Source organism: Streptopelia decaocto (assembly GCF_964273445.1).
Source record: "Streptopelia decaocto genome assembly, chromosome: 6".
Lineage (NCBI taxonomy): Eukaryota > Metazoa > Chordata > Aves > Columbiformes > Columbidae > Streptopelia > Streptopelia decaocto.
In genome coordinates, this window is record NC_138660.1 from 13741414 (window position 1) to 13760855 (window position 19442).

The 19442-nt window shown below is 38.1% G+C and overlaps 1 protein-coding gene across 9 annotated transcripts in view; it reads left to right on the top strand.

The window, feature by feature from the left end:
- The window catches only part of DLG1 (discs large MAGUK scaffold protein 1), a gene marked incomplete at its 5' end in the record, with an annotated part of 153988 nt that overhangs the window by 51156 nt on the left and 83390 nt on the right, over positions 1 to 19442 (top strand). For 7 of the 9 annotated variants that reach the window (XM_082056855.1, XM_082056851.1, XM_082056853.1 and 4 more), the window contains one exon: positions 3865 to 4029. In XM_082056855.1, coding sequence (XP_081912981.1) covers positions 3865 to 4029 — 165 coding nt within the window. Of the gene's footprint in view, positions 1 to 3864; positions 4030 to 17387; positions 17613 to 19442 lie in introns of those variants that run through there. The other 2 variants (XM_082056858.1, XM_082056859.1) reach the window with 1 other exon arrangement.

The window sequence follows — 19442 nt, forward strand, 5'->3', positions numbered from 1 at the left end:
AAGTGATGCTCCATAGCAAAGTAGTACAAACCACCTCCACTTCTGTGGAGAATTGGCTGTTTTAAGATACAGTAGTTTGCTTTACTTGAAGCACTTTGCTCGAAAGTAATTTCTGCAAAGGGCAAGGATAGTGTGATAGCATTATGCATATTATGTTTTCATGCACTTTGTGTCCTTGTCTTCTATTTATACGTTGAAGTGTTATCCTACAGGTATTTCAGTTAGTGTATTTTAAATAGGAATTCTGGTTTGTGTGGTGGGGTTTTTTTTAGCAGTTTCAAGTTGGCAAATATTTTGCAAGTAATAGTGAAGTCAATCTTGAATATGTAATTCAAAACCCACTCAACACTTAAGATTTTTTTTGTGAAGCTTGTAGCCCTTGTCTGCCTCATAAGAGAGAATACTTTTACCACAATTTCTAATTCAGATTAAAGATTAAAAATTAAATTAAATTAAAATTACATTCTGATCTATTAAAACTTCATATGTACTATGTTATATTAAGCAATGATGCATTGTATATTGTAACATATGATAGTGAAATCTAGAGTGTGTTTACACTCGGGTGTGTCCAAATACCTATTTCTAATAAATGTATATGGCTCCAGGAAAAAAGTCAAGGTAATTCTGTATTGACTGTTCTGTAAAGGAAGATAATTTTGATTGGCCTGTGAATATTTTTTTTATGTTTTGTTCTGTTTTTTTGGTATGAGATGAACTAGGACCTTAATCCACTTTCAGATCCCATTTTCCTGTGTTTCATAGCCAAAGCAAAGCCTGAGATGTGGCAGGGACATCTTGGATCACAGGTCTAGTTGAATACTCCCTTCACCAGCAGAGCAGCCACCTTTAAACCAGCAGAATTCCTACTTTCTCTGATGTTGCAAGACATTTTCTGTGCTTCTTGCAGCTCTAATGTTTATTTTCTGTGATTTCCAATGTGATCTTATTTATGCTCTGATAATGTTCATTGGTATTTTTGGCCAACACTGTTCTTTAAAAGATAGTTCTTCCCTCTTTCTGATGTTTAACATGGCTGCTCTAGAGAGTTAATGTCAACTCCTTTCATGGTTTTGTTTTGATAAGCTAAAAACAAGTCAATGTCAGAAAATAGATGAATGGCAAGAGTCTGAGGCTGAGCAATGGAGCGTCTCACTGCTGCAGGGAAAGGAAAGGAACAGAACTTTCTTCTGCTAGTAGTGAGCTATTAAATTGGTTTAGTCACCTCAAGAAACCTCTCTGCTGAAGATCTGAAAAAATTAGGGCTTTTTGAGTAAACATTGCAATTTTTCACAACTATCAGTATTCACCAGCTCTCCTTTATCCGGTTAAGGAGCAAGTGTGGAAGTGTTTTGAGCTTGGTTGTTGTAATAACACAAGTCTTAATACTCTTGCTTTCCTCATTGGATCTATTTCTTCTGACTTGTGCTTCTCTGCTTATCTTTGGTGTATTTATAGAGAAAATATACTTGTATTCCTTCTACGTTGTAATTTCTAATATTCCAAAACGATGATTTCTCTCATGTAGTAGAACATGATCTTGTATGGTCTCAACAATGAAGAGCTGAATTGAGTAGGGGGGATAAAGATTTTTTTTTTTATATACTATTTTTTTTTTTTTTTTTTTTTTTTAAGGACAAAAATAAATCAGGGTTATAACTTCAAAGATCTCTTGACATCTTGTCCATTACTGGCTAAAAGAAACTGTGCAGCTTAGTGTCTGCCGGTGTGGGACTGGTGTTGTGGGGTTTGGCGGGGGCGATGCTGCAGGGCAGCTCTGACTGGCCAAAGTGCGATGGGCAGTGGGAATGAAAAGCTGAAAGTTGTTCTGTCCAAGTTAGTGAGGGAACTTACCTTGTCTCTCAAGGAGTCTTAAGTGTTGGCAGAACAAGCGTCAGGGAAGAGAAGAACAAATAAATCCTTCCTTTTCCAGCACAAATCAGTTATATGAGTTCAGCTGCCCCGTTTAACCGCTGCTTTACTGGTAAAACTCTGCAATATTGCTTTATGATGACTCTACATAAGACAGAGTAAACTGATCTCCCTCACTTCCAAAGGAGAGAGATCCCACCCTGATTTTCTCTCTCCTTCTGCACTGTCTCTGGTGTTCTTGGAGTCTGTAACTGAATTGGGTTCAAGTCTAACCCTGCAAAGGAGGAGAAAAAAGTTGGCAAAATTCTGCCAGAACCAAACAAAGGAAGGGGTTATGGTGCCTTCCCCAGGGTTTGGGGGACAGGGAAGAGTAAGAGATTTCCATTGCTATGAATTTAGCTGTCCTTTTTGACCATGCTTAGAGATTGTTTTTTGCTGGATAGACAAAAAATCAAGTCTTCCTGTAAGATGGGCACATGGGGTGGGTGGGCTGGAAATGAAGGGGTTAAACATTACAGGAGCTGGTAAGTGATGGATCATTTCAAGCAGTTTCTTCGTAGTTTATCCTGTAGGCTTTATCAGTTTGTAATGTTGCAGGACTCTTCTGTGCAGGGCAGGGATCTTTCTGGTAGCCTTAAGCTGTACTTTCATGTAATTGTTAACAGGGTTAGTTATCATGCACTGTATATCAGGTACTGCCTTGGTGTAGTGTTCCTGTGCTTATAGGCGAATGGGTTACTTGCAGTGGTCTACTGGATTATGATGCAGGAATGAATTACCATGGTGATGATGATCTTTGATTTAAATTGTAGTACGTAAATCTTAGAATTCTGCTAAAAAAACTTCAAGGAAATGTTTCTTATAGAAATATATTTTTTTAATAATAGGAATAGTTTCCTCCAAGTTTAAAGCCATTATGTGTTTAGACTGTTTTTCTGGACATGCTTTCCCTGTAAACTAGTAACATTTACATATGTACTCTGGAGTATAGAGCTAACATGTGAAAGTAAATGTGGCTATAAAATGTTGTGGTGCATCTTATGGACACGGTAAGTTCTGCTGGAAAAGTTACATGACTTCAGCTGTAGTTTTAACTAGCAATAAAGTGCCTCAGAATGGACTGAGACTGCAAAGGTGAAACTGGTGTGACATATTGAAGTACATTTGTAAATGTGAGCCCATGCTCTGGAGTTTGGAGGTGCTGGATGAGCAGTTAACTGCAGTCCAGAGAAGAGATTAATATTATGTATGCTCCAGATTTCATTATTTCCTTCTGGTAGGGATCTGCAAGTGTGGAGACAGCACAGTCTGACTAGAACGTATCTCTAGTGCTGAAGTAATAGGTTCTGGTTTTTGAAATTGAATGGAAATTAATAAGACTGAGTCTGAATAATGTCTTGTGTTTCTGTTTGAGGATTTACTTGGTGGGGAATCTTAATCTTTCTAGTAGCAAAACCATGTGTTATTGTTTCCTAATGAAGTTAGCAGAAGTGAATTGCTATGTTGATACCCAACATAAAAACTGAAATTCTTAGGCTGACAAAACACTATTTTGAAAAATGTGCTAAATTGGAAGTATAGAAAAAAGCTTTTGAGGCTGATAGTTTTTGAAGGCAGGACAAGGTTATAAATCCAGTTGCTACCAAGAGGTTCTGTTGCTAGTGAATAATACAGTGTTAAAGGGTTTGTAAGAAAAAAATAGTAAAGGGAAAAATAATTTGGAAAAGGGTTTGGGGACATGTTACTGTATGTAAATAGGCAAAAGAAAATTAAGTAGCTTTGTAGTAGTTCTAGGTGAGACTAAAAAGGTGAGACTTTTTAGACAGGATCAGTCTTTAAACTGAAAATAGTAATTAAAACTTCTATTTCTAGATTTTATTGCCTTGAAGTCAGCAGGTTCAGAAAATAGCTGTTTCTGTCTGACCTAGGTTTTCTGGATAATCTTTTCACGTTTCTGTGGTGGTCTGATCTTTTCTCTATTTTTTTCTTCAGAAATACCGCTACCAGGATGAAGATACACCTCCACAGGAGCACAGCTCTCCGCACATTACCAATGAGGTGATGGGTCCAGAGCTGGTTCATGTATCGGAGAAGAATCTGTCACAAATTGAGAATGTCCATGGATTTGTTTCTCATTCTCATATTTCACCAGTAAAGGTAGGCATTTTAAAAGTTATAAGAGTGAACTCCTTTGATATATTCTTCAGGGATATAATTTTGTGAGGGGAAAAAAAATGCATGAGGTGTGCCTGCTTCTGTTTTCTTAATGGAAGTGCTAGTTTGTAAAACTCACTTTGTAGATGTTAAGGCATTGACTTAGTTCCACACATTCTGACTAAAAATGCATGATAGTAAAATGCTCAGTTAGCAAATGTCTCAGGTGTAGTTGTGATGGGCACTGTGGTTACTGCTGTCAGTTACATTTTGGGTTTTCTACCAGGATCTTGTAGCATCAGTTTGGAGTTTGCTTCTAGTAAATATTTTAATTGAGGACCTATGTGGAAAATGTAATAAGCCAAGTAAAATATATATCTCTCCAGATTTTTCAGCATACAGCATGATTATTCTCAAGACAGCTGCAGTAACTGCAAGATAGATTTAAAAATTAAGAGGACAAACTGAGAGTGAGGTTTTGGGGGATTTGGGGCCGTAGCAGGCAGTTTTATTTGCTGGGTTAGTAGACAGATGTAGCTTAATCATTTTTTGAGTGGAACAATATTTTAGTGTGCCATACTAAACACTATTTTCTATAGCACTTCTGAGTCTTTATGACTTGTTCTGAGAAAAAAGTGGAAAAATTATTTTATACTGATGAGTTGGCTTTAGAATGATGAGGTGTGGGTTCATATTGTGGTAGGCCCACAGTTTGGTATTTTTAGCATGAATTGTGGTGTGTGGTAATGTACTGTAACAAGCACCACTATATTTTAAGAAAAAAGTGGGTTTAAACTTTGTTACATTGCCAGAATTTTGTTTGTTATAAAGAAAAATCTTGTTGACTCTATTGGCTCTTTATAATTTACTTGTAAGGACTCTGCAGAGTTGATACTGAACACAGTTATTTATTCTTAAACTCCATAAGCAACTCTCTGTTTTCCCATAGTCTTCAGGAGCTAGGCAGGCTGAATTCTGTAAGCCCTAATGAACAACCTTTTTGAAGTGGACTATGTTAGCCTCTGAAGAGCCTTGTAAGAAAGCTAATATGACTAACTATTCATTTTGAGAATGGCTAGGACCTGAATCTTATCTTCCTTATGAAGGTAGACACACTAACGTACTTTCATGTGTAATTCCCTGCATTTATTGACACTCAGAAAGTAATACATCTCATTTTGTGTGCCACCATTAGAAATAAAAATTCTCTGCCTCTGGGGACTTCAGTTAACTCTGTTTATTCACAAGCTTTTCCTCATTCATAGCACAGTCAGTCTTACATTTCAGAAAGCATAAAGGGATCAAAAAGGCAAAGAAGTAAACTATAAAACTGACCGTAATAAGTGATCAAATATAATGCATTTCACAATCCAGGAACTCATAGAAATAAAAAACTAAGTTCTAGAATGGGTGAGACTGAAGAGCTGTTTCTTGGAACTGCCTAGGTGTTATCTCACTAGGTGTTATCTCACTGTATGTGAGACTGTTCAAATGACTGTAATTACCTTGGTTTCTTTCTGGCTGCCTGGATCTAATGGAAACCAAACTATTCAGAATAGTTCCTGTGCTTGACTTTATTTCAGATTATTTTTGCAAGCAGTCAACTACAGAAATATTGAAGTAAGGATTTGATATTGGCAATAATAACATTCCTTGGAAGGTGACTTGATTTCTTACCTCTCTATAGTGTGAGTGATGTCTGCCTTCCAGAGATCCTACCAGGCATTCTCCACAAACAGGCAAGGCTTGGATGTGGAGTGTTAGATGGAACTCGTAACGACACATTTAAGTTGAGCATTATCCCACTATGGTAACTTTCTGTAAAGTCGTTGATGTAAAACCCAGAATAGTATTACAGAATTAGGTATGGATGATTGTACTCTGCCTTCCTCTGCTCACATGGGATCTAAGCTGAAATTCTTCAGTTTTATTGGGGTGTGTTGAATATACAACTTGACTGCTGTGTTCTGGATGAAGGAAAACACATTTCATTTAAACTATTCTGGAAACAGAGTTAAACAGTGTGTATGATTACAAGTTATTGTGAGGCCTTTCAAGATACTTTGTATCTTAGGTCTCTGAGGAGGGTTACTATTGTCTTTCTCAAATTGGTAACTGCTGAGAAATCACCGCTTGACAGGAAAGAATGTAAGATACTGAGAGAAGTATCATCGTTGAACTCATATTACCGTTTTTACCACACATCTGATATTTTCACGTGACTACTGTATTAACTTCAAAGCAATGTATGGTAAAACTGAAATTTCTCTGAGCTTTGTTCAACTGAAAACTGAGGTGGGTGCTCCAGGTTTCAGTTGTTTGCCAGGATTTTGTGGAACTTTGAATTCTGATGCTAAGTTGGTTGCTGGCTTCTTACTCCAGAAAAAGTTAACTTCTTTGCATAAATAATTTATAATCAGAGTCTGAGGCCTAAAGGTATTTGGAGTGATGGTTGCATCCATAGTTTTGTAGGCCCTGGGAATTTTTATGGGACCTGTTAGAGTAAAACGCCTTTGAGGTCCAAAAATTTATTTCTGGTCAGGAGATGGTTTGCTAAAGTTATTTGGAATAAATGCTGTTTAAAAATTCAACTTCAGTATGTCAGAAAAAAAACAAGGTGGCTGTTGTTTTGTAAGCATAGCTGGTCCTCTGCCTTTGGCCTGATGATCTGCAGGATGTTTAGCATAGCTCATGCTGAAGATCAAGTTAGCAACAACAGCTCTGAGTGCTTTGTGTCATCTATTTGGTAGGTCAGCTTGATGCACTGTGTAGGGAGCAGGTTTTGGCTAATACACAAGATCTTGATTAACTCTGTTCAATAGTATATATGCTTAAAGAAACTAAATGTAGTAAAGGATATTATGTTTGTTACACTAATAAAATAAGAATTTTAAAAAAATATAAACATTTAGATACACTTGACATTTCAAATACAGAGTTATTAGTTTGAAAACCAAATATAAACAGTGGTTTTTATGATCATATGCAGCTTTTTAAGAAATGCTGCAGAGGGCAATTGAATGGGGTTTTGAGGAATACCTTCTTTCATAGCAAGGCCTCTGCAGTCTAGAGCAATAATACAGAACATAACTAGAAGACAGTGAAGGTGGGACATGCCTGGTTTTAACTAGTTTACATTTTGTTCTCGAGAGAGGCTTTCAAATTTTGTAGTACTTAAAACATCTTTTCTAACTTGCTTGGACACATGGATGGTTATCAAAGATCAGCTTTCAATGACCAGAAAGACAAATTTCTATCCTAATTTTTTAGAGGATGAGCATGTGACTTATTTATCAAGTGTTCCACGTTAAGCACTGCAGTAACTCAAGGTAGTTTATCCTCTTGACAGAGGGGTGGGCTACCCCAGATTCAGATTGGGGTAAGATATCACATGTTTGTAATTAGCATGAAATAACTGATAGTAGCTGTACTTGATTTAAAGTTTAAACATGAGTCAGGCCTTACAGGTTTTGTCTTGTTAGTGTAGAGCTTTGTCAGTTTAACAAGAAATGTATACTTAATACGCATTGAGCATCAAGAAGGTAAACTTGACTCAGGAGCTTTCATGTCCTCTGTTCCATATTTAATACTGCATGAAGTAGAACTTCTTAATTCTGTAAAACAGGGGGTTTTTAATGTTTAATGGTGGAGAATCATGAACAGATAGTGAAAACATCAAACCTCAAATCCTTCACAAATATTCTGTCCCAAACATTTTCAAGAATATTTTCAGGTAAGTAGGCAGCTAGTACCAAAATTTCTTCTGTATGAGGTTTCCAAATTCCTCATAGAAACTTGCAATTATAGTGCAAGGTTCCTTGAGTTATTATGAAATATAATGTGATGAATTGGTTTTGATATAATTGAAGCAATACATGGCTACCAAGATTGACCACTGGGTGGCGACGCTACAAAATTTATTTCAGTTGTAAAACTGAATTTAGCTTCTCTATCAAACCTTCAGAATGACATTTTTTAATTTAACATTTGTTTTTATCAAATAGCTCCAACCAAGTGAGATCTGCATATGTGTGATATGATACCAAACAAGTTCTTAAACTGTGGAGTGGAAGTTGGAGTTTTATCTCAAGGAAAAAGAGCTCTGAGTAGCACATCATTACATGTGTCAATGTGTCATGATGTAATAAGAAAAAAAAATCTATCTTAAATTTCAGTAGTGTTTATTTAAAACAACTTGTACATGAAAGGGAAAATATTTTATTTCTAACTATATTTATGATGTAGCATGGCAATGGCAAAACTTTTCTAAAGAGCAGAATCAATGGGTATGTAGAGAAATTACAGGTAACGAAACAGAAAGCATTGTAAAGAGAAGTTCTGCCACACAAATCTCTTAGAGCATGTGCATAAAGATCATCTTGTTGATACGTTTCCTTAGATGCATGCAATGGAATTTCTAAAAACGCTTACAGAGAAATTTAAGCTGTCATACTATTCAAAACAAAACAAAACAAAAGTCTTTGGACTTAATTGTTTAAAAAACCCCAAGCAAACCAACAACGAAAGGAAAGGAAAGGGTAAGAAAGAGGACCAGTAATTTGGTAATTGTGATGGATGGAGGGTACCAGAAGGATCTCAGAACTTGTGTTCTCATTGCATCACCTCAGTGGAATGAGAGCTCAGGGCTATAACAGCTTAATGGAATAATCATCGCGGTACTCAAGTTACAGTCAAAAAGGCAAATGGAATACAAGGAATATCTGGGGAAGCAAATGGAAATAAAACTGCATTATTTTATCACTCTAGAAATCTGCACTGTTCCTTATCTTGATGATGAAGGCATTTCAACCTAGAAATGGTTTAGAGAAGAGGAATAAGAGTGGTCAGAGAAAGTGGCAGCTACTCTGCAATGGGAGATGAACCAGTTTGCCTCTGCAGTTTGGGAAAGAGCTGAGACAAGAGATACCAATAAAACTACAGTCAATAAGGCTGGGTCACTAAAATTAGGAAAATGACTAGGGACTTGGGAGGAATATAAGGCTGCTGTTAGAGGATGTAGGAAGGCAGCTAGGATAGCCAAGGCCTCCTTAGAATTACAGCTGGCGAGAGGGGTCAAGGACAGCAAAAAGAACTTTTTCAAATACATAGCAGATAAAACTAATACCAGAGGCAATGTAGGCCCACTGATGAATGGGGTGGGTGCCCTGGTGGCAGAAGACACAGAGAAGGCAGAATTACTGAATGCCTTCTTTGTCTCTGTCTACTCTGCCGGAGGCTGTCCTGGGGAGCCCTGTACCCCTGAGACCCCGGATGAAGCCAGGTCAATGGAGGAGTTTGCTTTAGTTGATGAGGACTGGGTTAGGGAGCAATTAAATAGTCTGGACATTCATAAATCCATGGGTCCAGATGGGATGCATCCGCGGGTGCTGAGGGAGCTGGCTGAAGTCATTGCTGGACCGCTCTCCATCATCTTTGCCAAGTCTTGGGAAACGGGAGAGGTGCCTGAGGACTGGAGGAAAGCAAATGTCACTCCAGTCTTCAAAAAGGGCAAGAAGGAGGACCTGGGTAATTATAGACTGGTCAGCCTCACCTCTGTCCCTGGGAAAGTAATGGAACAGCTTGTCCTTGGTGCCATCTCAAGGCATATCAAGGATAAGAGGGTTATTAGGGGCAGTCAGCATGGCTTTACCAAGGGTAGGTCATGCTTGACCAACCTCATAGCCTTTTATGAGAATGTAACAAGGTGGATGGATGATGGCAGAGCGGTGGATGTGGTCTACCTTGACTTCAGTAAAGCCTTTGACACAGTCTCCCACAGCATCCTCACAGCTAAGTTGAGGAGGTGTGGTCTAGACAATAGAGTAGTGAGGTGGGTTGCAAACTGGCTTAGGGAGAGAAGCCAGAGAGTGGTAGTCAATGGTGCGGAGTCTAGTTGGAGGCCAGTATCTAGTGGAGTGCCTCAGGGGTCAGTGCTGGGGCCAATATTATTCAATATATTCATTAACGACTTGGACGAGGGAATAGAGTGTACTATCAGCAAGTTTGCTGATTACACCAAGCTGAGAGGAGTGGCTGACACGCCGGAGGGCTGTGCTGCCATCCAGCGGGACCTGGACAGGCTGGAGAGTTGGGCGGGGAATAACCTAATGAAATTTAACAAGAGCAAGTGTAGAGTCCTGCACCTGGGCAGGAACAACCCCAGGTTCCAGTATAGGTTGGGAGATTACATATTAGAGAGCAGTGTAGGGGAAAGGGACCTGGGGGTCCTGGTGGACAACAGGATGACCATGAGCCAGCACTGTGCCCTTGTGGCCAGGAAGGCCAATGGCATCCTGGGGTGTATTAGAAGGGGGGTGGTTAGTAGATCGAGAGAGGTCCTCCTTCCCCTCTACTCCGCCCTGGTGAGACCACATCTGGAATATTGTGTCCAGTTCTGGGCCCCTCAGTTCAAGAAGGACAGGGAACTGCTGGAGAGGGTCCAGCGTAGGGCAACCAAGATGATTAAGGGAGTGGAGCATCTCCCTTATGAAGAAAGGCTGAGGGAGCTGGGTCTCTTTAGTTTGGAGAAGAGGAGACTAAGGGGGGACCTTATTAATGTTTATAAATATATAAAGGGTGAGTGCCATGGGGATGGAGCCAGGCTCTTCTCGGTGGCAAACAATGATAGGACAAGGGGTAATGGGATCAAGCTGGAACACAAGAGGTTCCACTTAAATTTGAGAAGAAACTTCTTCTCAGTAAGGGTGACAGAGCACTGGAACAGGCTGCCCAGGGAAGTGGTGGAGTCTCCTTCTCTGGAGACATTCAAAACCCGCCTGGACATGTTCCTGTGCGACCTCACCTAGGTGTTCCTGCTCCAGCAGGGGGATTGGACTGGATGATCTTTTGAGGTCCCTTCCAATCCCAAACATACTGTGATACTGTGATACTGTGGTAATAGTTATTTCAAAAATATGCATTTATATTCTGAAATATAAATTAGCAGGCGCTAGCTGTCTTATAGCCCCTAAACACAGTGATCTATCTTTCAACTGCTGATAGTCTTTTAGTTTCTGGCTACACCAATAAAGGTATTGCAGCATGCATTGCTTGTCTCTTCTGCCCTTTTTCTTCCACTATAAGCAAGCACCTTTATTTAACTCCTTCCCATTAATCTGTGTCGGAGAAAACTGCTGGTACAAACGTGCCAATACACACACATGCTTCCTTTAGTGCAGTAGGGCCTCCCCCTGTGAACATGAACCTTGTGCTGCTAAGCTTAACAGTCTGCCTTCTCTTTATCTCCTGGTACATCTTCCCTCCAGTTTTGCCCATTCCCTCAAGTGCTTGCTGAGAAGTCTCTTAGGTTTTGTGGAGCTTCTGTTAAAAGAGACTTCTCTGTTCATTAGAAGAGTTTTTCTGCTCGCAGAAAGAACTGACAGTCTTTGATTTGAGGAGCTGTGAAGCTTGTTCAAAGTTAGCTAAGTAGTTGTGATTTCCTCTTTGCCCCTGTACGTTTTCTTGTTTATATTATTTCCTGAATCATGGTGCTGTCTAATCAGGTAGGTGAGATTACTCTGAAGATGACAAGGCTGTTTCCATGTAGAAATTAAAGATCAGATGACATGTAATTTGCAAGATTGTTTGATATTTATGATAGTGAGAAAGTTGCAATATATTATCTGTTTTTAAATGGAGACCTTTCTAAAACTTTGACATCATCAGCAGGATGATAGTACTCCTGGAGTTAGGAGTGTACCTAGAATAGTGGAAATTATAAGAAAAACTTGAATGCACCCACAGAAATACTCAGTTTCAGACTAACATCATACTCTGGTGGTCACTCCTGAGAGGAGGTGCTCTACAATCTTTAATTAGAATGCCTTTTGGTAGCTTACTGTTTTTAAACTTCCTGTAATTGAAGAATATACAAGTGAAATAAATAACTTATGCTTTTTCTATGGATAGCAACATTTAATCCAATTCCTTGTATTCCTTAAACACGTGTTCATTAGAGCATAAGCAAAACAGAGCTGGGTGCGCGGGGGATTCACTCCACCCAACGCGCACACTTTTAACAATAAGAAGTGTGCTTAAATACAGTATGGTATTACATATTCATAATGACCCCAGAAACGCCTATACATATTCATGACCTTTCCCGCTTTTTTTATTAAAATGAGTCTCAGATAACCATTTACATATTCCCCTCCTTGACCCTCCCCTGTTGCGCCTGCGCAGTGTCACTTGGTGAATTTGAGGAAGGGTCTTTAGGGGTCTTTGGATGAAGGCTCCTTCAGCTTTGTCACAGTGGACTTTGTACCTTTGGCTCATTGGGAGGAACTGGCTGGAACCCAAGCTACCAAACCGACTGAAACCAGACTGGCGCCCCCTTTTTTGCTGTAAATCTTGGCTATCTTGTCTCTTCAAGGTTGCAGCTGGTGCTGTAAAACTTCTTATCTCGGCATTTAATGAAGTCCTGCTTTTTTTAGCACAATTAGTTACATATAGCTCTAAACTAGATATTAATTATGTGGTTTAAAATGTTCCCTTGTTAGTAGGCCCTTATTATATAGTTGCTTAACCCTTAAAATGTTAGTTCCCTCTATCGATATAACTTCCTAAACAAGTTTCATAACTTTTTACATAGAACTTAACCACCTTTCCCTTTTCCAAGTTCAGAGTCCGTGCCTCATTTGGTTATACCTGTAAACATTAAACATCTTAGCACGAATCACAACTGCATTTTTCACACAAGTATGTGCAAAGGCATCAGTTTGTGTATTGTAGTAAGAAGCACTTGACCAAATCTGCCCCTTGCTCAGTATGGATCTGTTCAACAAATTCTTGTCAACAGAGACGAGAAAGAAAAACTGTAACAGATGGACTGTGGATTAATCCAAACATTAGAACAACCTAAGATACAGTAATCAACATCAAGTCTTAATAACTGGTTATACTCTTTTTTTTCCCGAGATTTCCCCTGAGCTCTTGGTGCAGTCAGGTTCATTTTTATGACTGCAGAAAGCCTAAAGAAACTTGCATTAAACACAGGATGTTTTTATCGGTCTGGCGTGCCAAAAAGATGGGCCGGAGATTCATGAACAGGCTATGGAAGACCAGGCGGTTTAATCTGCACAGCTTGGTAGGTTGGCTGAGGTGTCATATGAGTAATAGTGTAGTAGTCTTTTTTGTTCAATATTTATACTAAAATGAATCATTATAGAATAATCGTGCTGGGGTGTTTACTTATAAGGTAGTTTCAGCAGTAAAACATCTGCTTTTTATTGGCTATGTAAATCACACTTGATTAAGGGCTATCCTTTCTGTCCTGTATCTTAAGACTAAGCTGCGCTTTCTAACATCGTAGCAGAAAGGGTTAATGATTTATTTTTTCAGTGTCCAATTTGAGTAGTGTACTACTGGGCTTTGGCTTAAAACATTGCATATGCTTGTTGATGAGACTTAAATTTGTTATGTGTGTAAAATTTTATTACAAATAGAATTCTGAAAAGTCTAAAAAGTTAATGTGAATTTGTATCTACATTTTTCACCAGTGATTTTTGTTCCCCTGCATGGATATTTAAAGTTGAAAAGTCTATATCTGAGTATTTGAATTGAATTCTGCACATTCTTTTGTAACTTTTTTTTTTTTTGGTAAAAACCTAAGTGCTACTGAAAGTGAGTCCTTGCCATTATTTTAGGTCATTCTTGAATTTTCTCTATTAAGTGTATCAGTTTATTCTTGTAGGGTCTGTGCTTATTTTAGCCAATATTCTGTTTAGTTGGATAGCAATAAAACTAACATAAGACACTTAAAATGCTTCAGGGGTTTAATTGTTGTTTAAAGTGGGTAATTGAGATATAACTGCAGTTTGTATATACAAACAATTGTTGCTGTGCACTTTTAATTTCAAGGTACGCATGCTGTTTGTAAGGTATGTGCAGGAAAACTTTACCTTGAGGTTAAAATATGGTATTATGTCATATTTGAACTTGTCTCAGCAAGCTGATAATAAGAATTGGTTCAGGTACAAAATCAGAGCAACCTTATTGCAAATGTTTGATGCTAATTTTGAAGTTCGGTAACCACTGTAATTACTACACCTTGTTAACTGGCCACAGAACAAATAATATTACTCTACATCTGCTACAGATCCAGATACATCTTTCAGTAAATTTATTAAGCTGTAGAAAGGTATGTGTACTAATATAGAAATCTTAATTATGTGTTGGTTGTTATTTTTGTTTTGTTTTTATATAATCAATTCTTGCCTCACAGTGAACAGAGGTGTTTTTGTTTTGCTGTGGTGTTTGGTTTTGGTTCAACATCCAGAATATGAAAAAGCGATGGCTGAAGCTCTCAGCGCCCTTTAGGGCTTGCTGAGGTTCCCTGGGCAGACCCCTGTTGTACCTCCTGGCTCCACAGGCCGTCACTCACAGGTGCAATTTCAGATACCACTTCTATATAGATGATTCTTAAATTCTCTCCTTTCTCTGGGTACATCTTTTTCGGTCCAAATAGCACTTTCTCCCATTTCTCCTTGTACATGTTTGAATGCTCGTTGAGTTGAAACAAGCCTTTTTGTTTGTGGTTTGGTGTCGTCCCGTCTCCCCCTCCGCCCCGACCTCCATCCATTGTTTTCTCAGCTGTATACTGACCTCCTTTGCATTATCCTCATGTTGTATAATCTCTAGAGTTATGACATGCCTTTATCTTTGGGTTACTTTGTAACTTGTAAAAATCAGGATATGTCTCATCACCACAGTACAGGCTCCTTCTAGAAATAACTGCAACTGTGCCTTCTTAGGCGTCAGCAAATCTTGCTCAATACCATTAATATCCATATGGAGTGTAGGTGACACAGATTGCCGGCTTGGCTCAGCAGCATGATTGCATAACCTCTTCCTGAAGTACTTTTCTGGATTTCTTTCTCTGTTGAAATGAGATCATTGTAGCCTCACTTTAAGGAAGGTTTTTGTCCATATGAGCCTTTCCTGAAGTACTGATTTCTAGTCTCTGTCAGTGATGCCACAGTTGATCGTTGGGCGGGTGGGAATCATCCTTGAAAGAAAATTAAAACGCAGCAGACAATCTCATCTTCAGACAGATTGATGGAACAGCTAGAAATATAAGTACTTGGTACAGTGCTTGTTCATGTATTGTGGTGTTTCCTTTTTGGAGTTTCAAACAATACTCTCCCGTGTGACTCGGTTTGAAGCCTGTGGAGATACGTGTCTCATACATGTCGAATTATTAAAATTGTTTTTGAAAGTTATACTAATATTCTTTTGTGCTCAGATCTTTTAAAATGTACAACAGCATTGACATTCAAGGCCACATGAAGAAAATCAGAAAAAAAATGTTTTTACTTTGACTCTTTATAAAAAGACTTGGAATTCAAGGCACGTAATCTGTAGTTTATTCCAAACATCTTCAGTCATAGTCAGGGATTAAGGAATTTCTCCAGTAATAAGTTCATAGGCATTTTTCTGACTAATTATTTTCTTCAAATCTGGAAAGAGGTAGGGCTGCAATCTTCCCATGAAAAGCTTGTCTATTTAAATGGGTCATTGCATCTGTTATGTCTCAGACATTTACCTCCATTATGTATCTTATGAACATAGCTTTGAGGACACTGCACAAGTCAGACAGAGTTTCATATGATTTACACTGATAAGCCATTGTATTTTATGGATATTAATAAAGTGTATCTGAAAGATGTACTTGAAATATTTGTATGTGATACATTATTGCGCTCTACTAATGACTAGGAGTGAATGGTGCATTGATCCTATTACTACACTTTTTAATTAATGTACGTATTGTTATTTCTGCCTGTAATGTAAGCTGTCAGGAAAAAAATGGTTACACAGAATAGGATAGCTGTCAGTAAGAATTTAAGTAGAAATGTATATTGCACCAGAAAAAAAGTGGATGGGGGAATTTGGTAATCCCCACTAAAATGCACATCATGAGTCAGTGGATTTTTAGACTCATGATGTTGTAACTTGTGGCAGTGTTGTAAGAACTCTTCTGTCTTCGTTCATCATATTGAATGTTTTCTTTATTTTGAAAATGTTTGCCCCGGTTTGTTATGGTTGTGACTCTTAGAGCTTTTTGTATAGAAATATACCACAAACAGTTTTGATAACTTTTTGTTGGATTTCTGGAGGCAAGTTTGTCCTGAAAACCTTGACGCTTAACTGATTTCCTGAGTAATCTCTTTCATGTGAGCTGGAGGATTTTTCTTAAAATAGTTTACTGTAAAAATTTAAAGGTGCATTCTGTAAAGTAACTTGAATTCTTGCAGTCTTTTCAGTATTTACGATATTATTCTCCTTTGTAACTGTGAAGAGAGCAGAGAAATTGCCCACCTATAGCAGCAATATTCTTGTGATTTGCGTTGGAAATCAAAGTAATTTTATTGAAAATTTGTTAGTGCAAAATAAGAATTATATTTTTTGCTGGTTTTTTTGTACTTTTGAGAAGTAACGTTATTTTTGTATTAGTTACTGGTTTTGTGTTTGGAATTTTGGAAATAGGTGTTACAATCCAGGCACATTAATAATAGAATAAGAACAACAGAGTGGTGACTTCTGGTGTTTAATCCTGAATCTTCTCACTGGTTAAAGAAACAAGCCAAGCCCCCAGAAAACCCCCACAAGAAAAAAAACCCACTAGACACCCACTGATACTCAGCACAGAAGTACTGTAGTGTGGCACAGTGGTATCTTCCCTCTATAGCTGTTTTATGGCCTAAGGAGGGGGGAAACAAGAAAGCAGCAAACACTTCTTCCTTGATTTTTTTTTTTTTCCCGAATGTACTGTTAAGGCCTTTTTACTCTGTGAAACATTTTCAGAAAGATAGAATCAGTGAAGTGCAGTTGAACCAAATGCTCCCTCTTTGCTTCGCTTCAGGTTTATAATTTATGCAAGCAAGGAGGAGGAAAGATGCGATTGGATCTTACTGCAGGCAGTGATTGAAACTTGGTTATTTTTGATCCGTGCTCTCTCCACCCAGTAGCTGTTATCATGCACCACCATCCTCATAGCTGTGAATTTGTAATGTTGTACTGTACCTGCTACCCAGTTTCTCTTAAAAATCTGTTGTCAGCTAGGAAGGGAGAACAAGCTTTCGATCCTGCAGGTTCTGAAAAAGGAAAAATAAGGAAAACATTTGTTTGCTTTTTTTAAATTTCTCAAGATTATGTTAGTCATAGTAATCACAGGTAGAGAAGGGATGCAGGGCTGGAAAAGCCAGGAAGAAAAATAGCATCAGCTAGCAAGAATTTTGTTTTCCTGGTTTGTAAGCGATGCTGCTGTAATTCTATCTGCATTTTTTTTTTTCTGCTCATTCACCACTCAGCAGCTGGTAGGGAAGTAAGACTGCCTGGCAACCACCTGCAGAGCTGCAGAGATGAATTACATTTTCGGAAATAACACACTCCTCTATTCTCGCGCCAATCGAGGCAACACTAGCTCAGGCCACAGTTCTGTAGGCCCAAAGCAGAAGCAGTGGGCAAAGAAAGGCTCCACAGACGAGTTACGGACCGAGCCTTCCCGTTGGCAGCAGATAGTTGCATTTTTCACTCGGAGACATGGTTTCATTGACTGCATTTCTGTTGCTGCCAGCTCCACCCAGGTAATATGCCACTTGTTGAAATTATTGTGTCTGCATGCTATTTCTGACTAGCAAGTAACCAGAAAACAATCTCTTTAAATATGCATGCTTTTGTATGATCTCTGATTCATGAATGGCATTTTCTGTCTACTTTCATTTTCGTATTTTACAGAGCTCTGTATAACTTTTAGCATTAAAGCATGAAAATGGAAGCACTTACGTGAGAAATTTTTTTTAAGTTGCAAATGGTAAGCCTCTAAGAAGTTTAAATGTGAGGTATTTTAATGAAATACTGAAAAATGTAGTTTGCATTCTACTGCCGAGCCCTAGAGGGGAATAACATAGTAAGAAATATCAATTTCATAGGTGTAGTAAGATAACAATTAAAATAAAGACCACATATTTCCTGGTTAAGGAATTTTATTTAAAACAATAAATAATTTGAAGTCTTAGTTATATGTAGCACAACAATTCTAGTCTGTATCCATTTTCTGGGTATTTTGGCTGCTAGTAATCCATAAATAAGATTAAGGAATGCCTTCTTTGCGTATAGAATATACATTTTATAGTGCAGTCTGTAAGAAAAACTTGATGTTTTTCAACTTGACTGTCGTTCTGCTCTAAGTGATGTTTTCAGGGATCACTGAAAGTCAGGTAAAAGGAAGCAAGTCAGATTTCAAGTCTCTGGATTTTGGGGTGAGTTCTTAAGGTTGATATTGAGAGGAGTTTAAACTTACTAGCATTAGCACATGAGTATCTCTTTGGATAATACAACAAAGAATGCTGAGATGTCAGCGTTGTTTAAAATGTGAGATTAGATTTATTTTGCTTACTGTCGAGCTAAATTCAGCTTTAGTTAAGAATGATTGGGTTCTTGATGTCATACAACCTGAAGTACTACAAAACCTTGTTTAAAAAAAAAAAAGAAAAAAAAAGTAATATTTGTTACCCTCAGATACTGTAATATTATTAAGATATGTTATATCTGTTGGTAATTGTTTCAAAGATGATAAACTGGCACTTCCTTGGAAGGTCTGGTTATTGTTGTCTGATTTTTGCTTGGGAACTGAGAATAAACATTGAATAGAAAATCTTAGAGAATTTTATTTTTCTTGTTGCAAATATGTCAAAGAAGGATCCTGTAGTTTCTGTAATGGGTCATTATACAACTCTTAAGTGATGCATTAGTTAGACATAACAGCCTTTAAGTACTGTTATTTTTTAAAAGACAAAATATACAGTATTAGCCTGGTGAATAAATATTATGGTTGCTCTTCTGTGTTTAGTGCTTGAACAAGTAATATTGGAAGGCCTGAAGCTTGCAGTTGGACTGACTAGTCAGTACTAAAAATGTGATGATAAATAGAATACTGAAAAGCCTCTGCTTTCGGTAGGGGTCGGACCAGACAAAGACTGAGATCCATTGAAACCGAAGCTGTGATTCTGTGAATATCTGTTTTTGTTCTATTTTTCTGCCATGAAAAAGATAGCTTACCTCTGTGGAAGCCTGCCAATTTTTTTCATAAGTCTGACAGTTCTTCTGTTATAAAGAACTGCTTATATTCATGGCCAGAAGGAGGGAAAAAATCATGAAGTATTTCGAAGTGCTTATAAAAAAAAACCTTCATGAGCAAATTCAGATGTAATACACTGAAAACAGAAGAGCTTGTTGAAGCTTCTTCCTCTGGAAAGATGCTGCACTGTCCTCCTGCCTTATCCACCCCTTGCAGCTGCTCCAGCCTCAGGGAGGGAAAAAGACATCTAAAGGTTGCTCATTGTGGTGCAGTTTTGTTTTTCAGGTCTCTTCAGTTTTTGTTGTGTGATGTAGTGTTCTGAAAATTCTTGACGACT